Source organism: Trichoplax adhaerens, genomic scaffold, assembly GCF_000150275.1.
Source record: "Trichoplax adhaerens TRIADscaffold_7 genomic scaffold, whole genome shotgun sequence".
In the NCBI taxonomy this organism is placed as follows: domain Eukaryota; kingdom Metazoa; phylum Placozoa; class Uniplacotomia; order Trichoplacea; family Trichoplacidae; genus Trichoplax; species Trichoplax adhaerens.
Genome location: NW_002060949.1, coordinates 1,900,477 through 1,926,345, shown reverse-complemented (window position 1 = coordinate 1,926,345; position 25,869 = coordinate 1,900,477). Strand labels below are relative to the sequence as shown.

Sequence of the window (25,869 nt, the reverse complement as noted above, 5' to 3'; positions counted from 1 at the left end):
TCTTGGGATATCTACGTAATGTAACCTGCTATTGAACAGTAATTGCTTGTATTATAGATTACTATTAAACCGTAATGCGTGTAAACATTCAAATCAAAATATCAATTATGATTATGAGTCTGAATTCAGTCAAGATTACTGAAATAAGAGACATTTGGTGAAAATTTCGAGAATACTATTGCTAATATTAGCTAAGTTTGCAACTACGTAAGCATTTCGGTCTAATATACTTGCCAATAACCAAATACTGTCCTTCAAATACCGTACAATTGTTAATAATTTATTTTTCCCAATTTGGTGTAAATAATTGGTAACAATTAATATGTCTTAATTATAGCATATTAAATCAATACGTTATCTATAGACGTACTCGTAGGGGCTATATAGGTGAATTATAATTAAGTTATTGTTAAATTTATTTATTTACTATTTAGCTAAAGTTCTGTTACTGCTAAGTGCATAATTGCTTTATTTTACTTATAGTATATGCTGTATAATTGAATCAAAATCACGTTATTGTTTAAAATTTTATTTACTATTTGGCTAGATTTTTGTTACAGCTAATTGCACAATTACTTTATTTTACCTCTAGTAAACCTACGTATTTCTGGGCTGCTATTTAATTGAAGATCGTATAATCATTCTAGTAGAGAATGTAGATTACTATCATACCGTCAAGAATCTAAATACAATTAGCATTAGTTATAATGAGTTTTTATATGGGAATGTTATTGCTACTAGAACCGTAGAAGCTCGTTAGATATAGGCCTCACTCGTCTCTACATATGTATGTTTCTAATCGACTAACTGCACTCTCTAAAAAGTTCGCAATGATTAATAGGTAATTTGTAATAATTCCTATCTATATACTGAACTTTTAGCTTGACTTATTTCTACTTCTAGCCAATCTATATTTTACGGCTTGCAGTATACCCAAATTCCGGCTATTATCCATAATAATCGGCTTTAGTCCGAATTAGGGCAAACATAGTGCTATGGTTAAAGAGCGACTATTTAGTAAACAGAAAGAAAATAAACTATCTTTAGTCCTTCGGCATCTTACTTAAGACTTTAGTAAAGCAATAAATTCTATTAATATGATTATCGTTATACTTAAAGCGCCGGCATAGCCGGCTAAAGCCCGAAGTTCTAATATTTTTGCTCTTTAGTTCGGATAATAGCCGGGATCAGGTTTTAGCTGGGTCATATACTTCTACGTAAACTATGAACTGCAATATATGTAAATATTCTAATAAATCTAGCAACTTACTGTAACTTACTGTAACTTCATCACAATTCTCAATCTGATCCATATTACTGTTAAAGGCACTTTAGCGCGAATACCACTGTATGTTACTTCAGGGAAAGTACTAGCTGCTCGGCCTGGATATATATAGCAGGTATCCTAACGAATAGTTTAGACCTACGTCATTGGAATAATACTAGCGATTGGTAGACGATAGCTGGTAAGAGCGCACGCTCGTTAGTATGCTGAATCACTGCCCATACTGATTACTCTAAGTTAGCGGTTGCTATGGTGATGAATCCACATCATCATGGTAACAGTATACTTGTTGTGATATCTAGGATATACAGTATGACATAGTTGCCTATATAAAATTACTTCTATAGATTCCTCAGATAGTATTTCATATCGAAGCTAAGAGTGTCTGCCTAAATTTTCAAAGAAAGTACCATAATAATTCGATGTACTAAAAGTCAGCCAGTATGGTGAAATTAACCACTGATTTAATTTTAAAGAATACGGGACAAATTAGACGTCAACGTGATGAAAGCTTGCAACATTTTACGCGACGTATAACACATGCCTATTGCAATGAGAAAAACATAGACGAAATTGTAAGTTTTAGGTTATAAAAAATGTCAAATGGTTGGTCATAATTATGTTGAACCTAGATCAGAAACACTGCAAATCCGTATGATTTAGCTGTCCGTACGAATATAGGATCGTCATTTACGATGGTGATACATCTATAGTATTAACAGACGGTAGCATTCTACGTATACCTACGATACAGTTATTTAGGATTAAATAAAATAAATTAGGTGTATACTTCTTCAAAAGTACTCGTATGAAGGAAACCGATCAAATTATAAGTTTTGGATTATGACAAATGTCCAATGGTTGGTCATAATTATGTTAAAACAGGATCAAAAGCACACCATAAATCTGTATAATTTAACTGTCTATGCGGATACGCCATCGCCATTTATGATTAGGATATTGTTATAGTATTAACCTGAGATATCACTACATATACCTACGATACAGTTATTTACGGTTAAATGCAGTAAATTAGGCGTATGCTACTTTAAAAGCACTCGTATGTAGAATACTTCTAATTAGCTTGACTTTATTTCTAATATCATTTAATTCATCGATTGCGTAACTCTCTTTCAAGTCCCAGATCCCTATAAGACGCTATTAAATATAATATTTTGCAGTCCTTGTGAATATAAGATGAAGATCACATTATTTCTTATTAACATTTGTGCTTCAATCAATCTCATTTTGATTATAGGAAAATATTGCTGCCTGTAGAAATTTATCAGTCTTATACCTTTACGATAATCATATCAAGAACTGTAATAAGCTGATTAATCTCTTCAACTTAACTCATCTATACTTGCAAAATAATAACATTACGAAATTGCCCAGCTTACATTCTTTAAAGAAGCTAACGAAAATGTAAGTTTATTGTACTTTATCTTAAAATATACGAAAATAACATTTAGCGAAACTATATAATGGACTTATATTAGATGAGCGAATAAATAAGTACTGTATGATATAAAGATTGAATAACAATATCATCTATTCAATCACAGTTAGTTATTTGCGTTTTAAAGCAGATCATTATAGGCATAGCATGTAACAAATCGATATAAGTCATTATCAAAACCTCTATTGAAGTACTGTATTATAATACCAGTATTTCATGTAGATAAAATTCTTGATTATCATGAAAGTGATGTTAATCATTTTAATTTCTTGCAGCTATCTTGGTGGAAATGAAATTGCGGTACTAGAAGGCTTAGAGAAACTTCCAAACGTAATTGAATTGCGTATTGAAAATCAACGCCTACCACCAGGCGAAAAACTCTTATTTGATCCAAGATCCCTAGCAACAATACGTGTAAGCATTCAATATAAACTACTCGGTGGACTTGACCTTCAATATTTCCTATATCAGTCAGCCAATATTAAATCCAAGTGAATGCAATACGCGTACGTTTACAACAAAATAACCACATTCACTTGTTTAAATTTACATAGAGATCAGTGCAAGTCTTGGATATATCAGGAAATGGTTTAGACAATTTAGCAGATTTTTATGGCTTTGAAAATTTAATCTATTTCACTGCTAAAAATAATACCATCAGTAATTTTGAGACTTTAAAAAGAACATTTAGTTCCTGGTTTTCGACAACAACAATCGACCTAACCGGTAATCCTATCTGTGAAAAGTCAAGATATAGAGATCAAATGCTAGTTATTTGTCCAAGTAGTGTTGGTAAGTGATTATCTCAGTAATTATTCTACCACTCAATGTTATATTTAAGTAATTTAGTAGTATATTTGTGCATAAGTTTCCATTATCATTCTTAAAGAAGCAAAAATGTAGCTACAAGTATTAAATCATAATTCTAATTTATTTCTTTAGGAATCATTGATGGTAAAGAAGTAAATCAGACTGCGCGTGAATTCTTAACCAAAATGCAACTAAAAAAAAACCGCAGCAACAGCAATAAAACTTCTAAAAAGAAAAAGCCAACTCAACCGCACCAGCAAAATTTTGCCTTAATATCATCAGAATATTTAAATAGTGCAGTACCTGTTCCAGTAACTAACATCAAATTAGCCAGGGCTGCAGCATTTAGGCAAGCTGATATGATTTCAAAGGTATCGGCTATGAATTCTTATCAGGTACCGGATTTAAATCCTGGTAAAGCATTAATTAATAGAGAAACGTATCGTAGTAATGGGTTTCAGAAGAAGGAGATGAAGAACTTGTTCAGTTCTCAATCGCCATCTAAGCAATTACTCATGATGTCTGCAGGTGGTGTTGATCCTTATAGTACGTACTAAATTGTTACGATCAAGATTTTTCACTCTAAGTTCCTATATTGTACCACTGCCCATGGCATCTTATTAACGCTATCTGATAGCAAAGGTTAACATATTGTATCAATTCTAATCTTATTACCAATCATTCGATTTTTGTCTGAACCATATGACTATATGGTATAGATAGGTATAAAATACAATTGGGAAAGATGCTAATATTATTCTAAGAATTATAACTTGGCATTAAGTTACCCTTATGCAAGAATATGTATAGTAATATTATTCTCGTTAAACGAACTTGTTGAAAATTAATTACAATATGTGCTTTCAACTCCATTGAACTTTAAATCATAATATCTTATCTCTAAAACCTAATTCTATCATTGTTTATGATGATAGTTGTAAGTAATAAAGATAATTGTACGGAGATTTTATATCGTGCAAAAAGAGCATATTTAAATTTACTATAAGTTAATCAACATCATTCCAAAATAAAATGAACCTTTAAAGAATTTGACTTATTGCTGTTCGATCTCTGTATAGTGAATATCTTAATTGCGATGGGGTAAGTTGTTAGATAAACTACCAGTGAATAATCGTAGGTGATATCATGAAACGAATTCTATATGCCAAAAGGTGTAGTAGCATTGCGGTTATCATTAATACCCGCATACTCTAATGTTTTATTCCTTCATTGTGTCAAAAAAGCTTGACTTAAGCAATATTGCTGAATGATATTTTTAGAAAGAGCTTTAATCGGTTACGAAAATGACAAGGTACGTCCTAAATGTATAGCTACTACTAAGAATAAAATAGCAATCCAATGTCATAAGTATTTTTGTACGGAAATGATTTCAAGGAAATTTTTAGCAGTACAACCATAGCGGTAAAAAGAAAAAGCCTTTACCTCTATGGGTATAATATTATTGCAGTCGTGGATACTATTAGGAAAAGAATCATTATCCGTTAAATATATACTTCTATTTATAGAATAAAACATTACGTTATTTATATTTTAAGCAATTCATTTGAATTCTTATCGATGTCAAGCATTTCCTTATTACTTGGATGTAAATTAGATGGTAAGAACATTTACTTATAACGAATTTTTCAATTAAACTAAGATTACTCTAGTTTCAATCATAAGCAGTGATAGGCAATACGATTTGATTTAAACTTGGCACTTAAATTTTAAGTCAATTTTCAATCCTTAAAGTAACGGAGAAGTTTTGTCTTGAACAGAGTATTTTATCACTTTTATTAGCCTATTGATTTAACAGACTATGTAATAATATACTGTGACCTTTGCTGAAGTTGAAACATCCATTGAATAGAATAAATGGAATATAGTTGGCAATAGCTACAACATGTATGCATACTCGTGTTGTTTAAGAATAGCTAATCGGACATATTATACAAGTGTCTAGGTTTAGAGTATCAAATGTATAAAGGTCTATCAGTAAATTATATGATTAATTCTTGTAAAAGAAATTAATCCGTCATAGTAAATCGCGTCCTGCATAAATAATAGCAGTGGACTAAGGCAAATTAGTCTCATCGTAATTAGATTCTGCCATCGAACTAAAATTTTCAAGCGCATTATGTAAAAATTCAAATGTTGGTCGATCTTCGGGCTCGTATTTCCAACAAGTAAGCATTAATGTATACAATGCTTCTGGACAACAATTAGGTCTATCCATTCTTTCGCCTCGTTGTATATAATCAATCACTTGTTTATGGCTAAAGTTAGCATATGGTGTTTTACCTTTCGTTATTACTTCAAATAACAGTACTCCAAACGACCAAACATCCGATTTAATTGAACAACGGTTATAAAGGATAGCTTCTAATGCAGTCCATCGAATTGGAATTTTAGTTTCTTCTTTAGTACTGTAGATATCTTCATCCACTAAACGTGCCAAACCAAAATCTGCTACTTTACATACATTATGTTTATTGACTAAAATATTACGAGCAGCCAAATCACGATGGATATAATTCTTTTTCTCTAAGTACTCCATACCAGAAGCTACTTGTGCTGCCATGTTAATTAAGGACTCTTCGGTCAATGCATGTCCATCTTTTGTGTTAAGGAAGCTTAATAAGTTACCATTTTCCATTAACTCTGTAATGATTAGTATAGGCTCGCCATCAGAGCAGACGGCCAATAATTGGATAAGATGATCATGGCGTAGCTTTTTCATCACTGCTGCCTCACGTAAAAAAGCAGTCCTTTTCATTGCACCCACTTTCATTTGTTTGACTGCAACATCCGTAGTACCATTCCATTTACCAGACCAAACTTCACCGAAGTTGCCAGCCCCTAATTTTTTAGTTAACTTGATAGAATTTCGCGGTACTTCCCAAATATCCGGCTCAGACGTCTGGGGAGTAGCATCTAACTCTATGATATGATCCGAGGCTTGCTCCAGCGTTGAATTAACCGCTCGCAGACAAGGATTTCCTAATCGACAGTATAATCCATTCGCACCTCGTTGATAGAATTCAACTAATTCAATCAGCGTCTTAAACTGCAATTGCAAACTGATATAATAACCACCAAAATCGAATTTACGAATACGATAATGTTTGATAACATTACCAGCGCGGATAGATAAGGCGTATTGATTTGGTTGGTTTTCACAAGGGCGAATTAAGAAGCCTCCACGTTTAACATCGCATTGCATTAAACGAATTTCGGCAGTATTGCGTTTCATTTCAGGAAAGAACCAACTGAAATTAATAAATTGCAAGTTATACTTTCATCGTCAGTAATGCAAGATTCGTAATCATTTGCTGCATGATTATATTGATGATTAAGAGGAAGAGATAAAAAATAGTCTAGTCAATAAGATGAACGAAAGGTATGGTATTTACGAAATATCGATTAAGAGCAATAGAAAAATTAATGTTTTGCAATGCAAATTAGTGATACGTGAGGATAGACAGTTGATCTATCAATTAGAATTATTGGATACTATCGCAAAGAGATTTAGGGTAAAAATAACTGAGCCCATAGGCGTGTGCGTATGTTGGTATAAGGATGTATGATTCTTAATAAAAGTAAATAAGAGAGGGATAGCCAGTTCATAGTCCATTAGAACGAAACTAGCTCTACCACAAGATTGAATGGAAAGTCTATATAAAAGAATTCATACTTATGATATAAATAAAGACAGTTGTTCATATCCTATTGAACATGACGAAATCATTTTAGTCAAGCAAATGCTTTTCCTCGAATTGTATCATTTCTGCTGTAACAGTGAAGTTATCAGTCTATCCAAAAATCAGTAGCGAAATTTTCTTCATGAGAGATGAAAATATCCTAGATTTTCCTTTGAGCTATAGCAAAAGTACAGGATGTTACTGCGAAATAGTTGTCTTTTGTTTAGAGAATTTCTCTACTGAGTGATTCCATATATGCATATTATGTCTTTAGGTTATATTGCATGTTCTAAAAAGGATCGACGATTTCTAATGTTATTTCAATATCATCATTTTCTACCTTGCTAAACTTTCGAAGTATAATGTATTCGGCAAGAATACTAATTTAAGTATTGGTCAGTGAATAGCTTAAGCCATAAAATTAATAGCTATCTAATTAACTTAAGGGATAAATCATTTATTCAAAGAGTGGATAGTATAGCTAGTTTTTGGACGATTTTTATTTCTATAGTATGTGTAGCTACAGGATCAAGAGATAATTCAGGATTTACCCAACAACAATGTACAGTAGATACGTATGCACAATTTGCTTACTGTTATAGTTTCCAGACGCTGATAGTTTTAATCTAACCGTAACAATCACTAAGAAGTAGAAATTCATCCCCTGCAAAACTATTTTGCTACGAATCATTTAGAAAGATAATTGCATGATAACCTTCGTATACTTCATTCATGGATAAAAGTCATTACATTCATTGCGCCCACCCTATGCTAAATACTCCTGACGTGAGAATTATAAAACATCTTCTACTTTATCATCGAATTTAATACCGATACTACAGTTGATATCTTCATCTTATTGACTCGAATGAACACATTAAAATGGCAAAGTGATATTATTAGAAGTGGTTAAAGATGCAAAACTGAGGTAGAATAAATTATCCGATGGAAAAGTGAGTGGATAGTTTACTATATATCTAAAAATAGCACAGTTAACTTACAGATTTGCTAGATCGTTTCGAGAAGATTGAACGTAGTTAAATGGTATATATCCTTCATGTTTAGTATGTAACGATCGAGCTTTCCACCATTGGCCATCGCTTTCTAAAATCTCAAGTGGCTCGCCTTTTTGAAAGCTTAAATCTTGCGGGGATAATGCTTTATAATCATACAAACCAACAAAGACGTTATAAATATCCGATGATAATGAGGATAGCATAGTTCGCTGCATAGACGCTGCTACTTTTGCATCCTCAACTGATGCCGAGCGCAACCTCTTTAGCGAAATCGGAGAATTTTTTTTCTTGCACGAACATGCACCCATGTATTAGCAGTTAAGCTGACAATTAGGCCACAAGATGCTCCAATTTAACGAAAAATTTGCCAAGTTGCTTTTTCTTTTCTTTTACTTCTACGGTATTATTTACAGTCTTTTATCGGAGATCTAGACTACCAAGTGCTTGTCAATATGCCAATATTATCTCGTAAAGGAGAAGTGAATGAGCCACATGAGAATTACGGCCACGGTAAAAAAACTTGCTATGATATTTAAGTATGCCGATATGTTTGCAATTACGTCAAAATTATTATTCAGTACTACAGACTATCTACTGGAATATTTAACTGTAGTGTTTAAGCCAGATAGAAGAGTACAGTACTTTTGTTCATTATTGGAGAAGGTAGAACTCGCCTGATAAATTCGCTTTCGATTGACTTACTATTTAGGAATGCGGAGTAAATTAGAAGTCAGCACGATGAAAACTTAGAATGCTTATTTGGGCAGGTATAATTCATGCCTATGGCAGTCGAAAAAATTTGGATGAAATTGTGTCATTACAAGTATGTCTACGGTTGTTTTAAGATTTAATAAACGAGAGATATGCTTTCAAGTTTCAATGATATAACTGTACATGAATCTGATATGATTAATTATTACGTTTGTCGACGATTGTTTTGAAGCTTTTATGGAAGAGAGAAGGGCTTTCAGATTCTTTATGATGTAACTGTACAATAGATTGTAAAGTGTATATGGGTCTGATATCATGATGGTTATTGACGATCGCACTAAGCTTTGATGGAAGAGACATGCTTTTTAAATTTTTTTATATTATAACTATACATGAACCTGATATCATAGTGGTTATCTCATTAAGCTTTGATAGAAGAGACATGCTTTAAAATTATGATGATATAGCTGCATGAGTCAGGCATAATCATAGTTTTCAAAGATTGCTTTACGAGTAAACGTTGTTGGAAGAGGGATATACTTTTAAAATCCTTTTGGCATAACTGTGCGTACGATTATTGGAATTACTCCTGATTACTACACAAGCAAGGTTGTGCTATATAGGATAACCCTAAACCTGTGATACGCTTATTTAGAATTAAGGGAAGCTAAATTATGAATATACTATCGCTTTGAAGGCATTAAAAAAGTGTTATCCGCCATATTGATACGGCCTATTAGGCAAAATCAATTTTGTCATCTTAACAACTGATCAACTGATATGGGAAATATCCAAAATACAGAATGTAAATCGTAAAATTCAATGTTCGTCATATGGAACTCGATGTTTAGCTTTAAGCTTCCTGAATATTTCATGGAAAACTTCGATCAAATCTACAGACAATGTAGTATGGGATAGATATGACCGAAGCTAAGAGAAAATACAGTCGTTAAATAGAATTCAATCTTTAGCTTTTAAGTTCCTAAGTACCGTATTTCATAAAAACCAAGGATCAAATTTAAAGATAATATCCGAAGCTAAGACGAAAATACCGTCGTTCAACTGAATTCGATCTTTAGCTTTTAGCTTCCGAAATATTTCACAAAGCTTCGATCAAACCTAAAGATGTTCTAGTGCGGGATAGCTATGACCGAAGCTAAGAAGAAAATACCGTCGTTAAATTGAATTGAATCGTTAGCTTTAAGCTTCCTAAATACTTGATAAAGCTTTGATCAAATCTAAAGATACTCTAGTGTGGGATAGCTATAACCGAAGCTAAGAAGAAAATACCGTCGTTAAATTTAAATAAAGAATTGATAAGTAAGAAAATTTCGATCCGGTATCAAATTGACAAAGTAACATTTCAGATTACAGCCATCTTTAAGACGAAATAATCGATTTCCTACAGAATTTAGTAGATTATGATTCAAAGAAAATTTTTACATGTGTAAGGTTAGTTCAGTCATAAGCTTAGTTACGAAAGAAAATAATATCTGTTGAATGTATATTCTTCTTTCGAAATAACGTATGATATCATGACCATATTTTGAATATTTATGTGTTCTTCTTAAGCATTTCGTTAATACTATCCAGCCGCAAAGTTGATTCCATTGCGAGCGTATTCTTCTTCACAGAGACAAAACATGACATTACGTATTAACCTATTAAAGATTTATTTCTTATTGACACCAAGCATTTCGCTGTAAATTTTGATCCGAAGCCTATTTCATTAATAGCGAATTTTTCAACAATATTAAGATTATTCTAATTTCAATCGCAAGCAATGACAGACAATGCAATTTGATTCAAACTTGGTACCGAAATTTCAATTCATTTTTCAATTATTGATCTAATCGAGAAAAGTTATCTTCTATTTTATCCATTTTAATATCTGATTAAACTGATTATCCAATAATCTTAGTTGTTATTGAAGTTATCTACCTTGCTACAATTATTTCATTATTGCTTAGCTGTGCTCACAAAGTTGGTTTTTATATACACAGTAGCCAAACTAAAAACTCAAGGCAATATCATGGTAATATATGATGTCTCTTCATTATTGAAGCATTCATTGAATAGAATAAAATTGAATATAGCTGGCAACAACTACAACATGTATTCTCATGTTGTTTAATCCGGCACATTATGCATTTATCTAAATTTAGAGCATTAATTGGTTAGTGACCTATTAGGAGATGAGATAACGTAGTTTGATGTAATTCAAAGTCAGTATTGAGCTAATAATAATTGCTGAATATTAGCTGCAATTGTATTATTATGCGCTACATTGTATGTGTATGATTAATCATTGTCCAAAAAATTAATCTGTTATAGTAAATTACTGTATAATAATGGAGTAGACTAACTCTTGTAATAGCACGAAAATTGTATCCCATGTTCTAGCGTTTTCTCTATCAATATGAATTTATATCCTAAATAATCCAATAACTTAGGCTAAGGTAATTCAGTCTCATTATAACTTGATTCTGCCATCGAACTAAAATTTTCAAGCGCATTATGTAAAAATTCAAATGTTGGTCGATCTTCTGGCTCGTATTTCCAACAAGCAAGCATTAATGTATATAATGCTTCTGGACAACAATTAGGTCTATCCATTCTTTCGCCTCGTTGTATATAATCAATCACTTGTTTATGGCTAAAGTTAGCATATGGTGTTTTACCTTTCGTTATTACTTCAAATAACAGTACTCCAAACGACCAAACATCCGATTTAATTGAACAACGGTTATAAAGGATAGCTTCTAATGCAGTCCATCGAATTGGAATTTTGGTTTCTTCTTTAGTACTATAGATATCTTCATCCACTAAACGTGCCAAACCAAAATCTGCTACTTTACATACATTATGTTTATTGACTAAAATATTACGAGCAGCCAAATCACGATGGATATAATTCTTTTTCTCTAAGTACTCCATACCAGAAGCTACTTGTGCTGCCATGTTAATTAAGGACTCTTCGGTCAATGCATGTCCATCTTTTGTGTTAAGGAAGCTTAATAAGTTACCATTTTCCATTAACTCTGTAATGATTAGTATAGGCTCGCCATCAGAGCAGACGGCCAATAATTGGATAAGATGATCATGGCGTAGCTTTTTCATCACTGCTGCCTCACCTAAAAAAGCAGTCCTTTTCATTGCACCCACTTTCATTTGTTTGACTGCAACATCCGTAGTACCATTCCATTTACCAGACCAAACTTCACCGAAGTTGCCAGCCCCTAATTTTTTAGTTAACTTGATAGAATTTCGCGGTACTTCCCACACATCCGAGGCTATTCCTGGTGTTGGGCCAACTGCTCGCAGACAAGGATTTCCTAATCGACAGTATAAACCATTCTTAGCTTGTCGATAGTGCTCCACTAATTCAATCAGTGTCTTAAATTGCGATTGCAGACTGATATAATAGCCACCAGAATCTAATTTACGAATACGATAATGTTTGATAACATCACCAGCACGGAAAGACAAGGCATATTGATTCGGTTGGCTTTCACAATGACGAATTAAGAAGCCTCCACGTTTAACATCACGTTGCATTAAACGAACTTCAGCGGCATTACGTTTCATTTCAGGAAAGAACCAACTAAAAAAAAATATATTAGTTAATAATGGTTGATTTTGTAATTATTTGTTGCATGACAGTAATTTTAAGTCCAGTCAATAATGCATGGGGTAATAGGCAATAAGATGAATGAAAGATGAAGCACTGTATTTACGAAAAATATAAATTAAGCCATTAAGCGTAATAGAAGAATTGATATTTTACGACGTACGTTAGTAACAGATGGGATAAAGGTTAAGTAATCATATAGTGAATACTTTGGGGGAAAGGCCGTTACAATCCAAGGCAATAGCTTTTACTGTATAAATGCTTTCCTTCTTTTTTGGTACTCAACAGGTTCTTCTTTTACCTGCATGGTCTACTGTATGTCATAAGAGGGAAATTATTGGTTGGTGTAATTAAACGCTTTCCTTTTAACATAGACTTTAAAGAGTTCTCACAGTTAGTTACAGACGTTTAAAGGTTCTTTTTTCCTTTGATTGTCTTCCTCACTCAACTGCCTTCCCTCCGACTATACAGATTCTATTACAAAAATGATCGTTTAATGGTTACAAAAATGGAAATGTCAATTTTTCCGAAGAATCATGAAGAGTATCAAAATTTTCTTCATGGTTTAGGCACCCGAAGTTATTGAAGAAATTATGATACTGTAGTAACTTTAAAATATCTTTACGATACTCTAAAGCGCTTTGCTAAGTATTCTACTACGGAATAGAAAAGTTAAGTTATCGTGAAAATCCGTAGAACATATGTAAGCAGAGCAAAAGATAGATGGTCACGATCAGATAGAAATTTATTCCAGTTAGACCAGTTTACCAAAGGCCATTAAGAAAAAGACAATACGAATTTCTATTTGAATTTTAGCCAGACTTTCGCATCGTTTTATGCATAGTTATGGAGTATTCAATACAGCTGATTCATATCGCATACAGTGTAGTAAAAGTAAGAGTAAAATGGTTGTCCTTGAGCAGTTTAACAATCTGATAAGGAAAATCATAGATTGGTAGACATTTTCGTATTGATTAATCGATAAACGCTTAACTTAATGGCTACGAAACTTAGGGCTGTCAAATAGGTGTAAGATTATATATAGTCTCTTGAGGATACTATAAATTCTATCGGACTTCGTAAATGGTCACACGCAAGCAAAGTAGAATATTTGGCTAATTGATATCCTTTCATGATTCGACTTCGGGTAAAAAAGTCAGAAGAATACCCGTTGCATTCGATCAATGTAGTATGATAATGACAATATTATTATGTCTGTGTTATGCATGCTGTTAATATCATATAAAGTATGCAAATAACCTCTAACTATGAGGAAGATGACGGATAAAAGTAATTTAAAAGTTATTTCTTACTTTAGTAATTAAAATTGTAGACTTCTGCGGTGAAAGTACTTCAACTACCTATTTAACATCAAGTGCTCGAAGTTGCATTGGTAATGTTGCAATTATTAGCTGTAGATTGCGCAGAAATCAAGTTCAAACAGTATAAAGGTTTAATAGGAATTCTATTAGAATCAGTAAATCCGGTCTTATCTTACTGAAGATTCTTGTAATCAATGCAAAAAGGCGAAAGCTGATATAGCCAAAAGCAACAAAATGATTCACTTTAACGCTATCGAAATAAGAAGTTATACTGTATATGTCCGCTATAAAGATATTTTGATATAATTCTATTCAAAAATTTCCCGGTTGTAAGTATGGATAGTAAGTAATTTGCTCAATGAAGGTTGCAATGGATGAAAGTCTGGTTTCATTAAAGTCAATGAAAGGGATGCAGAACGACGAAAATTGAAACTGCTAATACCGTATCAAGAAATAATTTTAATCTTCCGAAAGTGTCTTTCGATATAGACCATATTAAATACTACGTTAAACTGTGCGTCGACAGTGTTATAAGGATTATAGTTAGCGGTTATTGCTCAGTAAATGTCAGAATAATCCGAAAGATTAAACAACGACTACCTTAGTTTTAGGTTGGAAAATTAGTATTGTGTCTTATTTACACAATCATAACGTCGATATAGTTAATGGTAACAAAGTAATTCTTGACGATTGAATATATAATACGTTTCTAGAGAACTAGCCAGTTATAGCGTTGAAAGGTGGTCAAAACAAATTAAGTGTTCTAACACAGCATTATGGCTTGATATTTTTTTCATCAATAATTAAATTATCCCAAAATGATAACTGATTTTACTTACAGGTTGGCTAAATCGCTGTTAGGGGATTGAACATAATTAAACGGTACAAATCCTTCATTGCCAGTATGTAACGATCGAGCTTTCCACCAATCGCCATCGCTTTCTAAAATTTCAAGCGGCTCACCTTTTCGAAAACTTAAATCTTGCGGCGATAATGCTTTATAATCATACAAGCCAATGAAGATATTGGATTGAGGAGGCAATGGTAACGGCGATGGTATCGATGAGGTTGATGAAGATGGTGATACCGTTGATTTTTTCGCCTTTGAACAATTCTGGCCCATCTTGACCAATCTACACAGAAACTTAAATAATTGCTAAATAATATCCAATCCGCTAAAGCATAAAGGTCTCTATTCATAAATTACAGTAATATATAGGCATTGACGGCGGTAAGAAGTAATTCTAAAGAGACTTTTATCAAGTAAATGTCGTTTCTATGTGTTTTCAACCTTAAAATTAGATCAAACAGGACCAGTGATTAATAACTTTTTTGATGAGCCCTATATGGTACCTACTATTGGCTCATAATTACAATTATTGACAGCTGTTGGTACTGATGAAATTGTAAGCTTACTCTTAAATCACACTTAATCAACGCTAGTATACTTTAGCTACATTTAGTTAAAGTGAGTAATTTCAACCGGAGAAGTTATTAATAAAAAAAAATGTGCATTTGCACGTGATCGGGTACGCTCAAACCTTGTAAACGTAAATTCGACAAAGTTTATTTATTGAACCTACTAGGGAATGCTAACAGGGCGTTGCTTTCATTGGTCTAGCTGATACAATCTATTAATGTAATATGGTAGTGTTAGAGATGCAAAATAAATAGGAACGTGCATAGGTTATCATCATGAAACTATGGTGGGTAAATGATTATAATTATATTATTAGTCTTGCTAATAAAATACAGTATATTGTTATCAAATGCTACATAAATTTAAGCGATAGGCAACAAATACATCTTTTTTAGTTCAATCGATATAGCGTAACCGTAGTTAATCGCTTTTTTCTTGATCATGGTGGATACCATAAACGACTTGATGATAATGATCTCGTAAAAAGTAGCATCGATATGTTATAAGAGTAATTTCTTTAATTTTTCTTGGATCATAGAATAGTTTCTTAGTTATTATATAAGCGTTTGCATTACTTGGTAAACTAACAAAATCTTCAGGACCCAAGGTGGGACTTCTAAGCAACTCCTCTCCCTAAAATGAACACTTCTTCCCTTCTCCCGATCTAAAAATAAAGAAGAAAGGAATGCTCAACTAGCTTACAGTACGAACAGTATAATACTGTACATAGTGGAATCAGCTTCCACATTGTTTGCACTGTAGGTCCGTTGGCTTTCTATTTTCTCTTTTAGATTAGGAGAAAGTGATTATTTTTGGATTAGAGAGTATTCAGTAGTCTCTGACCAAATCTATTCGTTCACCTTCTTTGTTACAGATATAACACATTCAATTATCAACTTAACATAAATATTATCATATGTTTATTCTACTGTCATGACATAAGAAATGAGTCTTTCATCTAAAAAGTTGCTCCAAATTAATTTTAAATGCAATTTAATATATAGTCTAGGGTCTGAGGATTACCAAAAATACGTAAAATACACCCCTGCTTTACATTGTACAACAGAATAGTAGACTAATGATATATATAGAACGCATCAAATACTGTATCACTTTTCGTCGTGATATCAGTGCTATACTGTTTCAGAACAAACGTTTCCAAGTGTGTAATTTTGCACACTCAATAATGCATATGTATATACATTAACTGATACCAATCATAGTTCATGTTTACTGCAGATTTTACAATTTCAATTTGGCTTTGATGGATGCAGCCTATAGTTTTAATATTTGGTAAAATTGTCGTTATATTATTGTAATTATTGAATGAAATATACTAAAAGTTAGTAATTTGTAATTAATGAGAGTATCGTACCTCGCTTTGCATTAACTTTTTACGCTGCAAGGCTTGAACTGCTCCGGCCTGTTGTTAAAATAATTTTTCACGTAAAAAGGATCATCAAATGAACTAAATCGTAAGAAAAATAAAATACGTGTACGTCACATGTATACCTTATTTCCTTGAGTATTTAATTGGACAGCTAGTGCATGTTCTTCCTGAATTTTCTTTTCCAGATTCTGGGTATAATCTACAGTAGAACAGAAACGAATCAATACAGTAATCTATAATATTAGATACCTTAATACGTGTATAAATCTAAAGTATAGACCAAATTATTATCAATTGGTTAGTGAGCGTAGAGCCATAAAGATTTAAATTAAAGGAAACACAAAGCTAAAGATGTAGTCATGTTACCTTTCCAGGCTGACACGCCTCCTGACTTCAATTTCTTTTCTAGATCACCTGCTAGATCCTTATAATGCTTCAATGCTGTCGATAAGTTCTTTGGAGGAGATGTACCTTTCGACTTAATGCTTATCATCTAATAAGTTAAGTATTGAATTCAGTATACAATCATGCGATCAGTTATAGCTTGCTAATCTACCGTCATTATCTCAAGTGTAAAACGCAAACCTGCTTTTCGATTCGCTGGCATTCAGATTTTAACACAGCTAAACTACTATAGTTTGGAGTTGTTGAGCTGCTAGTGGATACAATATATAACATAATGATTCCGAGTTAGCAAGTTATCCAGCATGATTTAAACATTTGATGATAACTTATACTAGATACTTTTATTAACCTTTTAGCTGAAGTGGTATTAGACGCTTTGGCAGTTTTATTGCTATAGTAAATCGATATTTTCGTAAGTACGATACAATGTTAGCTGCTAGAGGCAGAAAATTCACTGTTTAAAAGCTTATCAGTTACCGGATTGAAGGTGCCAATGCAGCGCCAGCTAAATTCTCAATCTACATGAAATACAAATTTAAACTATGTACTTAAATGCTACAATATCAATAGAGTCAACAATGCACAGCTTTCTAAGTTAAATATCGTACATGAGGTACTCCAGAGCTTGTATCCAATACGAGCCATCTTTCCTGAATTTCTGAGATTTCTTTTTCGGAAACTGGCTCGCGGATACGAATGCTGACTTCTATTTTACCACCACAAGGCCGTCGACCGTCCATTAACTGTTAGGACAGATATATATGAAAATTTGTATATTACGTATATTAAATACTTTTAAATTACATCAATGGGTAACATTATAATAATGAACTATTCTATGCTTCCTCTTACATCAACACATTGATGAACTTCGCATTTACTTTCCAAACCAGCTAATTTAATATTTGCTTGAGCTAATAGTTTATCGCGTTGAAGAAAACCTCTACGATTGAGCGTATCAAATATGTAGACATTCATAAGAATTAGAACTATGGCTACTATAATATGAATGCGTTAGTGATAAGTTAACACCTTTCGTAAAGCAATTCTAGCTTTAATGATTGGCGCTTAAAGATTCTAGCTAGCGATCGTTGCTTTCTATCAATCTTGACTTTAATTTCGTCACTGAATTCTACAAACATTGACATTAATATTCAAGTGTATGGAAGAATTTATAACTAAGATATAACCCTAAATTACCTGGGTTAACTGTGTGCTTGACAGTACTTGTTCGTCCACTTTGAGGGGCATCCTACCGTAATTACGAATAAATCTTAAGTTATCAGAAGTAAGTATTGCCGAACTTTTACAATGGTAAATTTGGCATACCGAAGGGAACGGAAATTCATAAGCAACGTAACAATGGAAATCGTTCGCGGTGTATCCTACAAGAACTACTCGTTAGTATAGGTTTAAAAAGAACATGCTTCTGCTTACTGGACTCTAATCTACATACAAGTTACAAGTAATTAAGAATTGGAACGTTACAAGCGACAACTTAGTTCTAGATTGTACAGTTTTACCTGACGGCAGAGGTAGATTAATACACCGAGATACTTTAATATAGGCTTCCGAACTACTAATTTCCGAAAAGGACCTATAGATATGTTAACAGTAAATTCTTTACAAAATTAAAGAAAATATAATTCTGGTATAGAGTATAAAGTGATACCAACTTGATGACGGTGAATTTTTTAATTTCATAATGAAAACGTGGAACTGGATCTTTATGAGACTTTGAATTTCGAAGATAGTCTAAACTAATACGGCACTCGGCTCCTAGTTTTTCGTATCTAAATAAAATAATAAGTATTATTCATTATTTTTTGTGAACGTATCAATAGAACATTTCTTTGTTTACCGTTTTGAATTCTCCAAGTCCCCCAGTTTGGCATAATATTGAGTATTTTGCAAGCAAACCTATCATGACAGACAATATGACCGCTAATTTTAACGACGGTGACGAGCTTAACTACATCGAGAATTTAGATTGCTGTTTTAACTAGTAACCTCCATCTGTTTGATTATCGCAGCATCTAGTCGTTCATATAGGGCGTTTGCATCCCCATCACTAGCAGAAATAGGCCCATCGACAGTTTGATTCTTATCCGCTGTTTGATTTGAGTCTGATTCAAGATTAGGTGGTGGAGGTAACTAAAGGATAACACAAGTAAGATATTAGAAATTGTAATGATTTATAAAACGTCTTGAATAAAAGATTCGAGTATGAAGGCTAAATTGTGCGAATATCTATATAATTTCTACTGTACATTGCTCAAGTCACAAGGTAATCCACTTTCAGCTGCTTCAATCATCTGATCAAAGCCCTTTAATAAATAAGTCAAATAAAGGTGTTAGGATCCTAGTTCGATGTAAGGCCATCTACAAATATCATATCGTACTTTACAAATTTTATGACAAGTAACGAAAATAAATAGTTGTTTGCACCTTGGCTTTTCTCAGATAATCCTTGGCAGTATCAATATTTCCTTTCTTCTTTGCTGCTAGAGCAGCAGCTTTGAATTGATGTTGTCTATCTAAGAGAAATTTCAGCTGTTGCTGATTTCGGGTCGGCATCTTAGTCTACAACAATAAATAGAGATTATTTCTTAAATACTAGCAAATAGCCTGCAAGCTTACATAGGGGTAATAATATTTAATATCTTATTCAGAATATTTTTGAAAAGGCAGCATTAAAAATTGATACACTGGATTACAGATCTTGCGAATTTTCGCCAGATACACTGCATATGCAGTATAGTTCATATTTTGTACTACAAGGGTAATGTACTCACGGGGGACGATTTGGGAGTGACTTTAGAAGCTGTAAAATCAACAGATAACAAAGGAGAAACTGAAAATTATTGCTATACTATGTTGCAAAAAATTAGAGATTTTATATTACCGCTAGCTTCAATAGATGCCTTAACAGGTTGCTGGCTTGTATTGGGCAACGGAATGGGAGCAAAACCTATTAAAAATGTAAGTTGTTATTAAAAGTGACTTCTTCGGAAAGAGTGACGTTATATGCAACTTGACGTTTTTCAATAAGCGAAATTACGAATTTATTTGCATTATATGAATGATTTTTAAGAATACTTTCTGGGATACAATAGGTACGTATTTCTGTAATACTGTATATCAAACCTGGTAATTCCGGTATAGATTCCCAATCATACGGTTTGCCGGCTTTAAGATGTGCAATTGCTTGTTGAATTTGCTATTATAATCAGGTATGCATCGTAAGTGTAAAGCGTAAAATTTTAACTTTCAATAAGATTTTAATTAATTGATTGATTTAGACTAACTGTAACAATCCTTCCAGAGCGTCTTGCTTTTGCTTCATTACCATTTTCTTGGGCTGTTTCGACTGCCTTTTCAAATTTTTCAAGTCTCATGAGTAATGCATCCATAGTATCTACAGGAGCTGCAGGATTACCACCAGATTTCTTAGGACTTGCAGTAACACTAGATTTGTTTGACTCTCCAGAATCGGGTGGCGGTACTGGGGGAAGTCCTAAGCATACAGTATCATTTGTATCATGTTTACTAGATATATAATCAGCTGCTTGAATCAACTTAAAAATTGATAAACGAGCCATTCAAATGATAGAAAATATTGTTATGGTGCAAAATGAAAACAGTATCATATACAACATTATAATAAGTAAAGCAGATCCAGCAAACGAAAAAGTTTAACTCGTAGGCAAGACGTAAAATTGAGATAACTTCAATCGGTATACGTAGGTATTCCAGAGCGAATTTTAGTTTCTAATGTATGACCATATTTTACACTAGCAAAACTGCTGACCTGGCAGTGTCGGAACGGCTTCCCAGTCATACGATAAGCCTTGTTTAAAACATTTCATGGCATTTTGTACTTCCTATAAATTGTAAACCGCAATATTGTATCAATTATATAGTGTCAATATCTAATTTACGTATAAAAATAATGTACAAAATTCTCTTTGTAATAAACCTTTAGAAGTCTTGTATGACGACGGACTTTTGAGCCATTTCCTGCTTCTTTAGCTGCTTCAATAATAGTTGAAAACCGTTGTATCCGCATTGTCAGAGCATCCAACGTACTCACTGGGGCTGCAGAGTCATCAAGAGTTTCATCGCTTGCAGGTAGGTCCGATGAAGGTGATACTTCTGGTGGTGCTGCCGAAGGAGGTTTTGCATGGTAAGTAGGCGGGTCTAAAGCCGAAATATCTATGTCGTTTCCAGCTTTTACCGATTCTAGCATTGACTCAATTTTCTGTATTTAGTCACATAATGAAAATAAAATAGGGAAGTTAAATATTTATGTTTGAGCATTAAGTTTACCGACCATGGTTATTGTAAATTTTAGCAGTAACTATAGCTGCAACTACCTTGGAAATTATTAGAAATTGCTTGGCCAATTCTATGTTATTATCCTTCTTGGCAGCAAGCGCTGCCTTCTTATACTGAGAGAGTCTTTCAGTTAATATTTGAATTTTGTTATCGGCTTCAGCTTTTACGGTTTCTGAAGGCTTATCATCACTTCTGGGTCGAGCTGGCGAAACACCAACACTTACAGGCCCTGGCATCTCATCCAAATTTATGAGTTTACCGGAAGAAGCACTTTTAATCATGGAATCCAAATCCTGCATAGAAAGATATGATAACATTGTTTATTTAGGTGTTTCATTATACTGTAATAGACTAAAATTTTGACAGCAAATACGAAGGCTAAACAAGATTTTTATCATTACATTGGTAAATCCTGATAGGATTTCGTAATGGCTCATAAATTACCTTTAAGCCACGAGTAATCCTTCTCATACGTGAACTATCATTGGACTGTGTAGCAAATGTTAGTGCAGCTTCGTACATTGCTTTCCTATCTTGCAAAGCTGCTAAGGTATCATCTGTAGTAAGAGACTTTGCTTCATCACTGGCCTAAGATGACAATATACCATCTTCATTGTAATGTTTATGTACTAGTATTGCAATTTCTGCATATACTGTACTTAATAAGAGGCAATAGTTGTTGTGTAATAATGTTCAATAGTTATAATAATAATGAACGTAAAAAAGCGTTATTTTATAATTTAAAATAATACATTTAAGTTTTTATATCGGTAAATTGATTATGTAAGCTTAAACTTTCAGCAAATGTGTGGTGGAATTACAATTACGAGACATTATACATAAATTACTAAGATACAAGTGACGTGGAAATTATACCACTCCACATGAAATACAAAAAATCATTACCTTGACTGCTGTCTCCGTGTGAGCCATATCGTCATCTTCATCAATGAAATCATTTAGTTCATCCTTTAATTAAGAATAATTTGCTTTATATGGACTGCTTATGATAGTGGTTAAATATTCCTAAATATTATAATGATGGGAAGTCTATTTAAAACTAATTAAAAAAATGATTTAACCATCAATTCCGCTTGATCTATCTCATCATCATCATCATCATTGTTGCCATCATCGATATCCATTATGTTCTTAGCGGCCATTTTTTGTATTTCATTGATGGTTACTTCTAGAAAAAAGTCGATCATAGAGATATCAATATTTTAATATCTAGACATCGAAACTCGTTCTAAGTATGTTGAATAGCTAAAGTTTTATAATACACCACACCTTGTTGAGATAATGATTAGTGTGCACTGAAGGTTTATTATGCGGGTATAATAATGTACTGTACCTTTTGACTTTGATTTTTTTTTATCTTTTGATGGTGATATGCCAGCGATCGCAGCCATTTCAGCTTCTAAATTAGCGTCATCATCATCATCGTTGTTGACCATGCCAATACCAAGCTGTGTTCATTATACGTGTTGTATATATATATATGCATATAAAGTGCATGAAAAAGAACTCGTTCATTGCATTATCTGGAAATTACTTACAATTCATAACTACCGTGTGTTAAATCTATAATATACATTGTGCTACTTTACTCTATTTTCCGTGTAGATGAATAGGATACGATTAAAGGGCTTGACCTAGAGATATCCTAACTGGTGAATTAACTAGTGAGAGTAGACGTTCGCACTATACAGTACGAGTCAAAACAGTACCTATTTCATATCTACGAGTGTACTAGTTAATAGTCATAAAAAGTAACAAAAGCTGGCATCAGTACACGATTGTATTTCACGTGTACAGAATTACTATAATTGCTGAGGTTCATAGCCCACAAGTAAGTTAGTAATAAATACGAAAGCATCCATCGTTTGGCAAGATACTCGAGTATTGGCAAATGTCTACAGTATTGTAGATGATGGAGGTGTGGGGGATACTATTAGAAGGTGACAGTATTCAAGTGTAGCGTTATACTGAGATTTGTCAGTATGTATATATACTTCTACAATTTTAAAATTAATCCAATGCATTCGTACGATATTATATTATGATATACTACTATAGAAAGAGTGTACAGTGAGTCTTCTTTCCATTGAAAGACTAAACCATTGAACATTACGACCGGTGCAATAGTGTCAGTACTGCCTTCTTCAATATGGTAGTAGCATTTTACCCTATGTAAGACATGTATATCTGTCCAAAATAGGCAATTTATGTTACTGGCGTTATTTTTACAAAATTTCTTTTAATTAAATTAACACATGACACGATTGAAATGAATCCACAGCGACATTTTTCATGGTATGTATACAGCTAATGAAAGAGTGCGAGTATAACTGTTAACTGGTAATACAACAGACACATAGAAGGCACAGTTGAAGTTTTCAACTGTAAAGTCGTTGAAAACTGTAAACTTTAGTACTTAGGTAAGATCGTCCATTCGGTTATTCTATTTTTACCGTTTTGGCTAAATCATTGTCTTTACTAGCTTTGGACTTTCTTTTGAACATATTTGAAGGAGTATCTGCAATATTTACAGTATTTTTAGAAAGCAGAATGTGCCACTTTAGAAATCACAGGTAGGCAAGGAGCAGTGGGGCCTACGTCATACTCGGGCAGATTATAAAATGCTTGGAGTACAGTATACAGTACTGTTGTACAGTACGGTGGCGCAGAAAAGTACTGTAGTGTACAGTACAGTACAATAGACAGTATTGGAAAAAAAACACGCCTTCTTGGTGATACCGGGTTATTGACTTGGGTTAGAACCCTTTGGTTCCAGGCTGTTATTTGACTTGGGTTATACCGTACTGTACTTGGCTAGTGGCCAATGATTCCATTACGTCACTTTTTTTTACTAGACAAGTAATGGAAGTTTTTCTCCATGGTTATGAAATGTTCAATGTTATAACCATAGTAGAGTACAGTAGTGTACAGAATCTGATTATTAATAAATAATGGAAGTTTTTCTCCATGGTCCATGGTCATGAAATGTTCAATGTTATAACCATAGTAGAGTACAGTTGTGTAGAGAATCTGATTATTTTCGATGGCACCCTGAAAAGATATAATTGTGCAAGTTCAATCAGGCCCAAGCTACATAAATTCTATACTTAGTTGTAGCCTAAGAACTCAGGAATGCCAATTTGGTTCTTATTTTTCTAGATATTCTATACTTTTCGCGTAAAATTGGTTAGAAGTTTAAAATCTCGACAGTAATAAATGAAATTTCTCTGTACCGTACTGTAAACTAATCTTAGCACTTTCGAAATGCCAATACACTTCAGTACAAATGTGGGTACTGTACTGTACATACAGTACAGTACCGTATAGAAACCCCCCGTTTTACTGTGTACTGTAGTTTCCTGATTCGTTGTACTGTACAGTACTGTACTGTTATTGACGCTGAGTATCTGAGTAATCGGAGCTATTCTGGCTGGGCCTGCTGTATGTACTGTACACTTAGGCCACTTCGCGTACTGTTTACATATAATTTTAAGTACTCAGTTCTCCAATTTACTGTCTACTCTTTGTATAATTGCAGTATTATTAGCGAAGAGATATTTACCAATATTGTACACTGCATAAGTATTCAATCGGATTATATTTTAATGATAATCCATACATGACGAATTCTCTCCCATAAGAGATTATAGAGAGAGAGAATCAGATGTCCAGATATATGGAATATCGGCGATATACAGTAGATCTATATTAGCATTCGGGCTAAATTGATACTGTATATGGGGTTGTTATTCTAAATTACATACATATATATATATGTATGTATGAAAAATCGAGAAATACAGAACTGAAGTATTTGTATAGATAGAATTCTGTCACATGGGAGATATTATACAGTACTAGTGCAAACTCCCGTCGCTTTACTGACGGTTTACGATAATGTGCTCATTTAACAGAGGTTCAGTAACTATCAGATCGCTGACTAACGAACATTATCCTCTTAGAAATACTTTTTGTAATATGATATATAGCAATCAAAAATAACCGGGACAGGGGAACTATAGTAGGGTAACACTACGAATTGCAAGAGAGCAATAGAACTAAGAGTACCTACTGATGTGTATCAATCACTTTTCAAATTTCGTTAAGTAACTTTCGTATTAGTATGTTTACCGAATAAGGATGGTTACTATATACAGTATAGAAATCAAAAGTAATTGGGACAGGGGAACTACAGTAGGATAACACTACGAATTGCAAGAGAGCAATAGAACTAATAGTACCTACTGATGTGTATCAATCACTTCTACCTTCTCAATAATATTTACATAAATCCTAGAGATCATTCATTTCTATACCAATTCAAATTTCGTTAAGTAACTTTCATATTAGTAATCGGGAC

The 25,869-nt window shown here is 33.2% G+C and overlaps 2 protein-coding genes across 2 annotated transcripts; one reads left to right on the top strand and one right to left on the bottom strand.

Moving 5' to 3' along the window:
• Positions 1 to 1,728: 1,728 nt before the first annotated feature.
• Positions 1,729 to 3,544, top strand: TRIADDRAFT_27741 (uncharacterized protein; the record flags this gene model as incomplete). The annotated part of the gene is made up of 4 exons (XM_002114273.1): positions 1,729 to 1,860; positions 2,544 to 2,710; positions 3,020 to 3,158; positions 3,299 to 3,544. 4 exons carry the CDS (start codon positions 1,729 to 1,731, stop codon positions 3,542 to 3,544), a joined length of 684 nt encoding a protein of 227 aa, XP_002114309.1.
• An 11,983-nt stretch (positions 3,545 to 15,527) lies between these two features.
• TRIADDRAFT_57985 (uncharacterized protein) lies at positions 15,528 to 22,945 on the bottom strand (the record flags this gene model as incomplete). Its single annotated transcript, XM_002113954.1, has 29 exons — positions 15,528 to 15,566; positions 16,731 to 16,778; positions 16,868 to 16,944; positions 17,112 to 17,238; positions 17,331 to 17,400; positions 17,500 to 17,541; positions 17,628 to 17,668; positions 17,759 to 17,893; positions 18,003 to 18,093; positions 18,183 to 18,282; positions 18,351 to 18,402; positions 18,480 to 18,535; positions 18,674 to 18,747; positions 18,827 to 18,943; positions 19,012 to 19,070; positions 19,161 to 19,304; positions 19,421 to 19,477; positions 19,599 to 19,733; positions 19,946 to 19,974; positions 20,056 to 20,121; positions 20,298 to 20,370; positions 20,459 to 20,667; positions 20,962 to 21,034; positions 21,130 to 21,411; positions 21,527 to 21,781; positions 21,933 to 22,076; positions 22,395 to 22,457; positions 22,676 to 22,677; positions 22,843 to 22,945. 29 exons carry the CDS (start codon positions 22,943 to 22,945, stop codon positions 15,528 to 15,530), a joined length of 2,763 nt encoding a protein of 920 aa, XP_002113990.1.
• Positions 22,946 to 25,869: the final 2,924 nt, after the last annotated feature.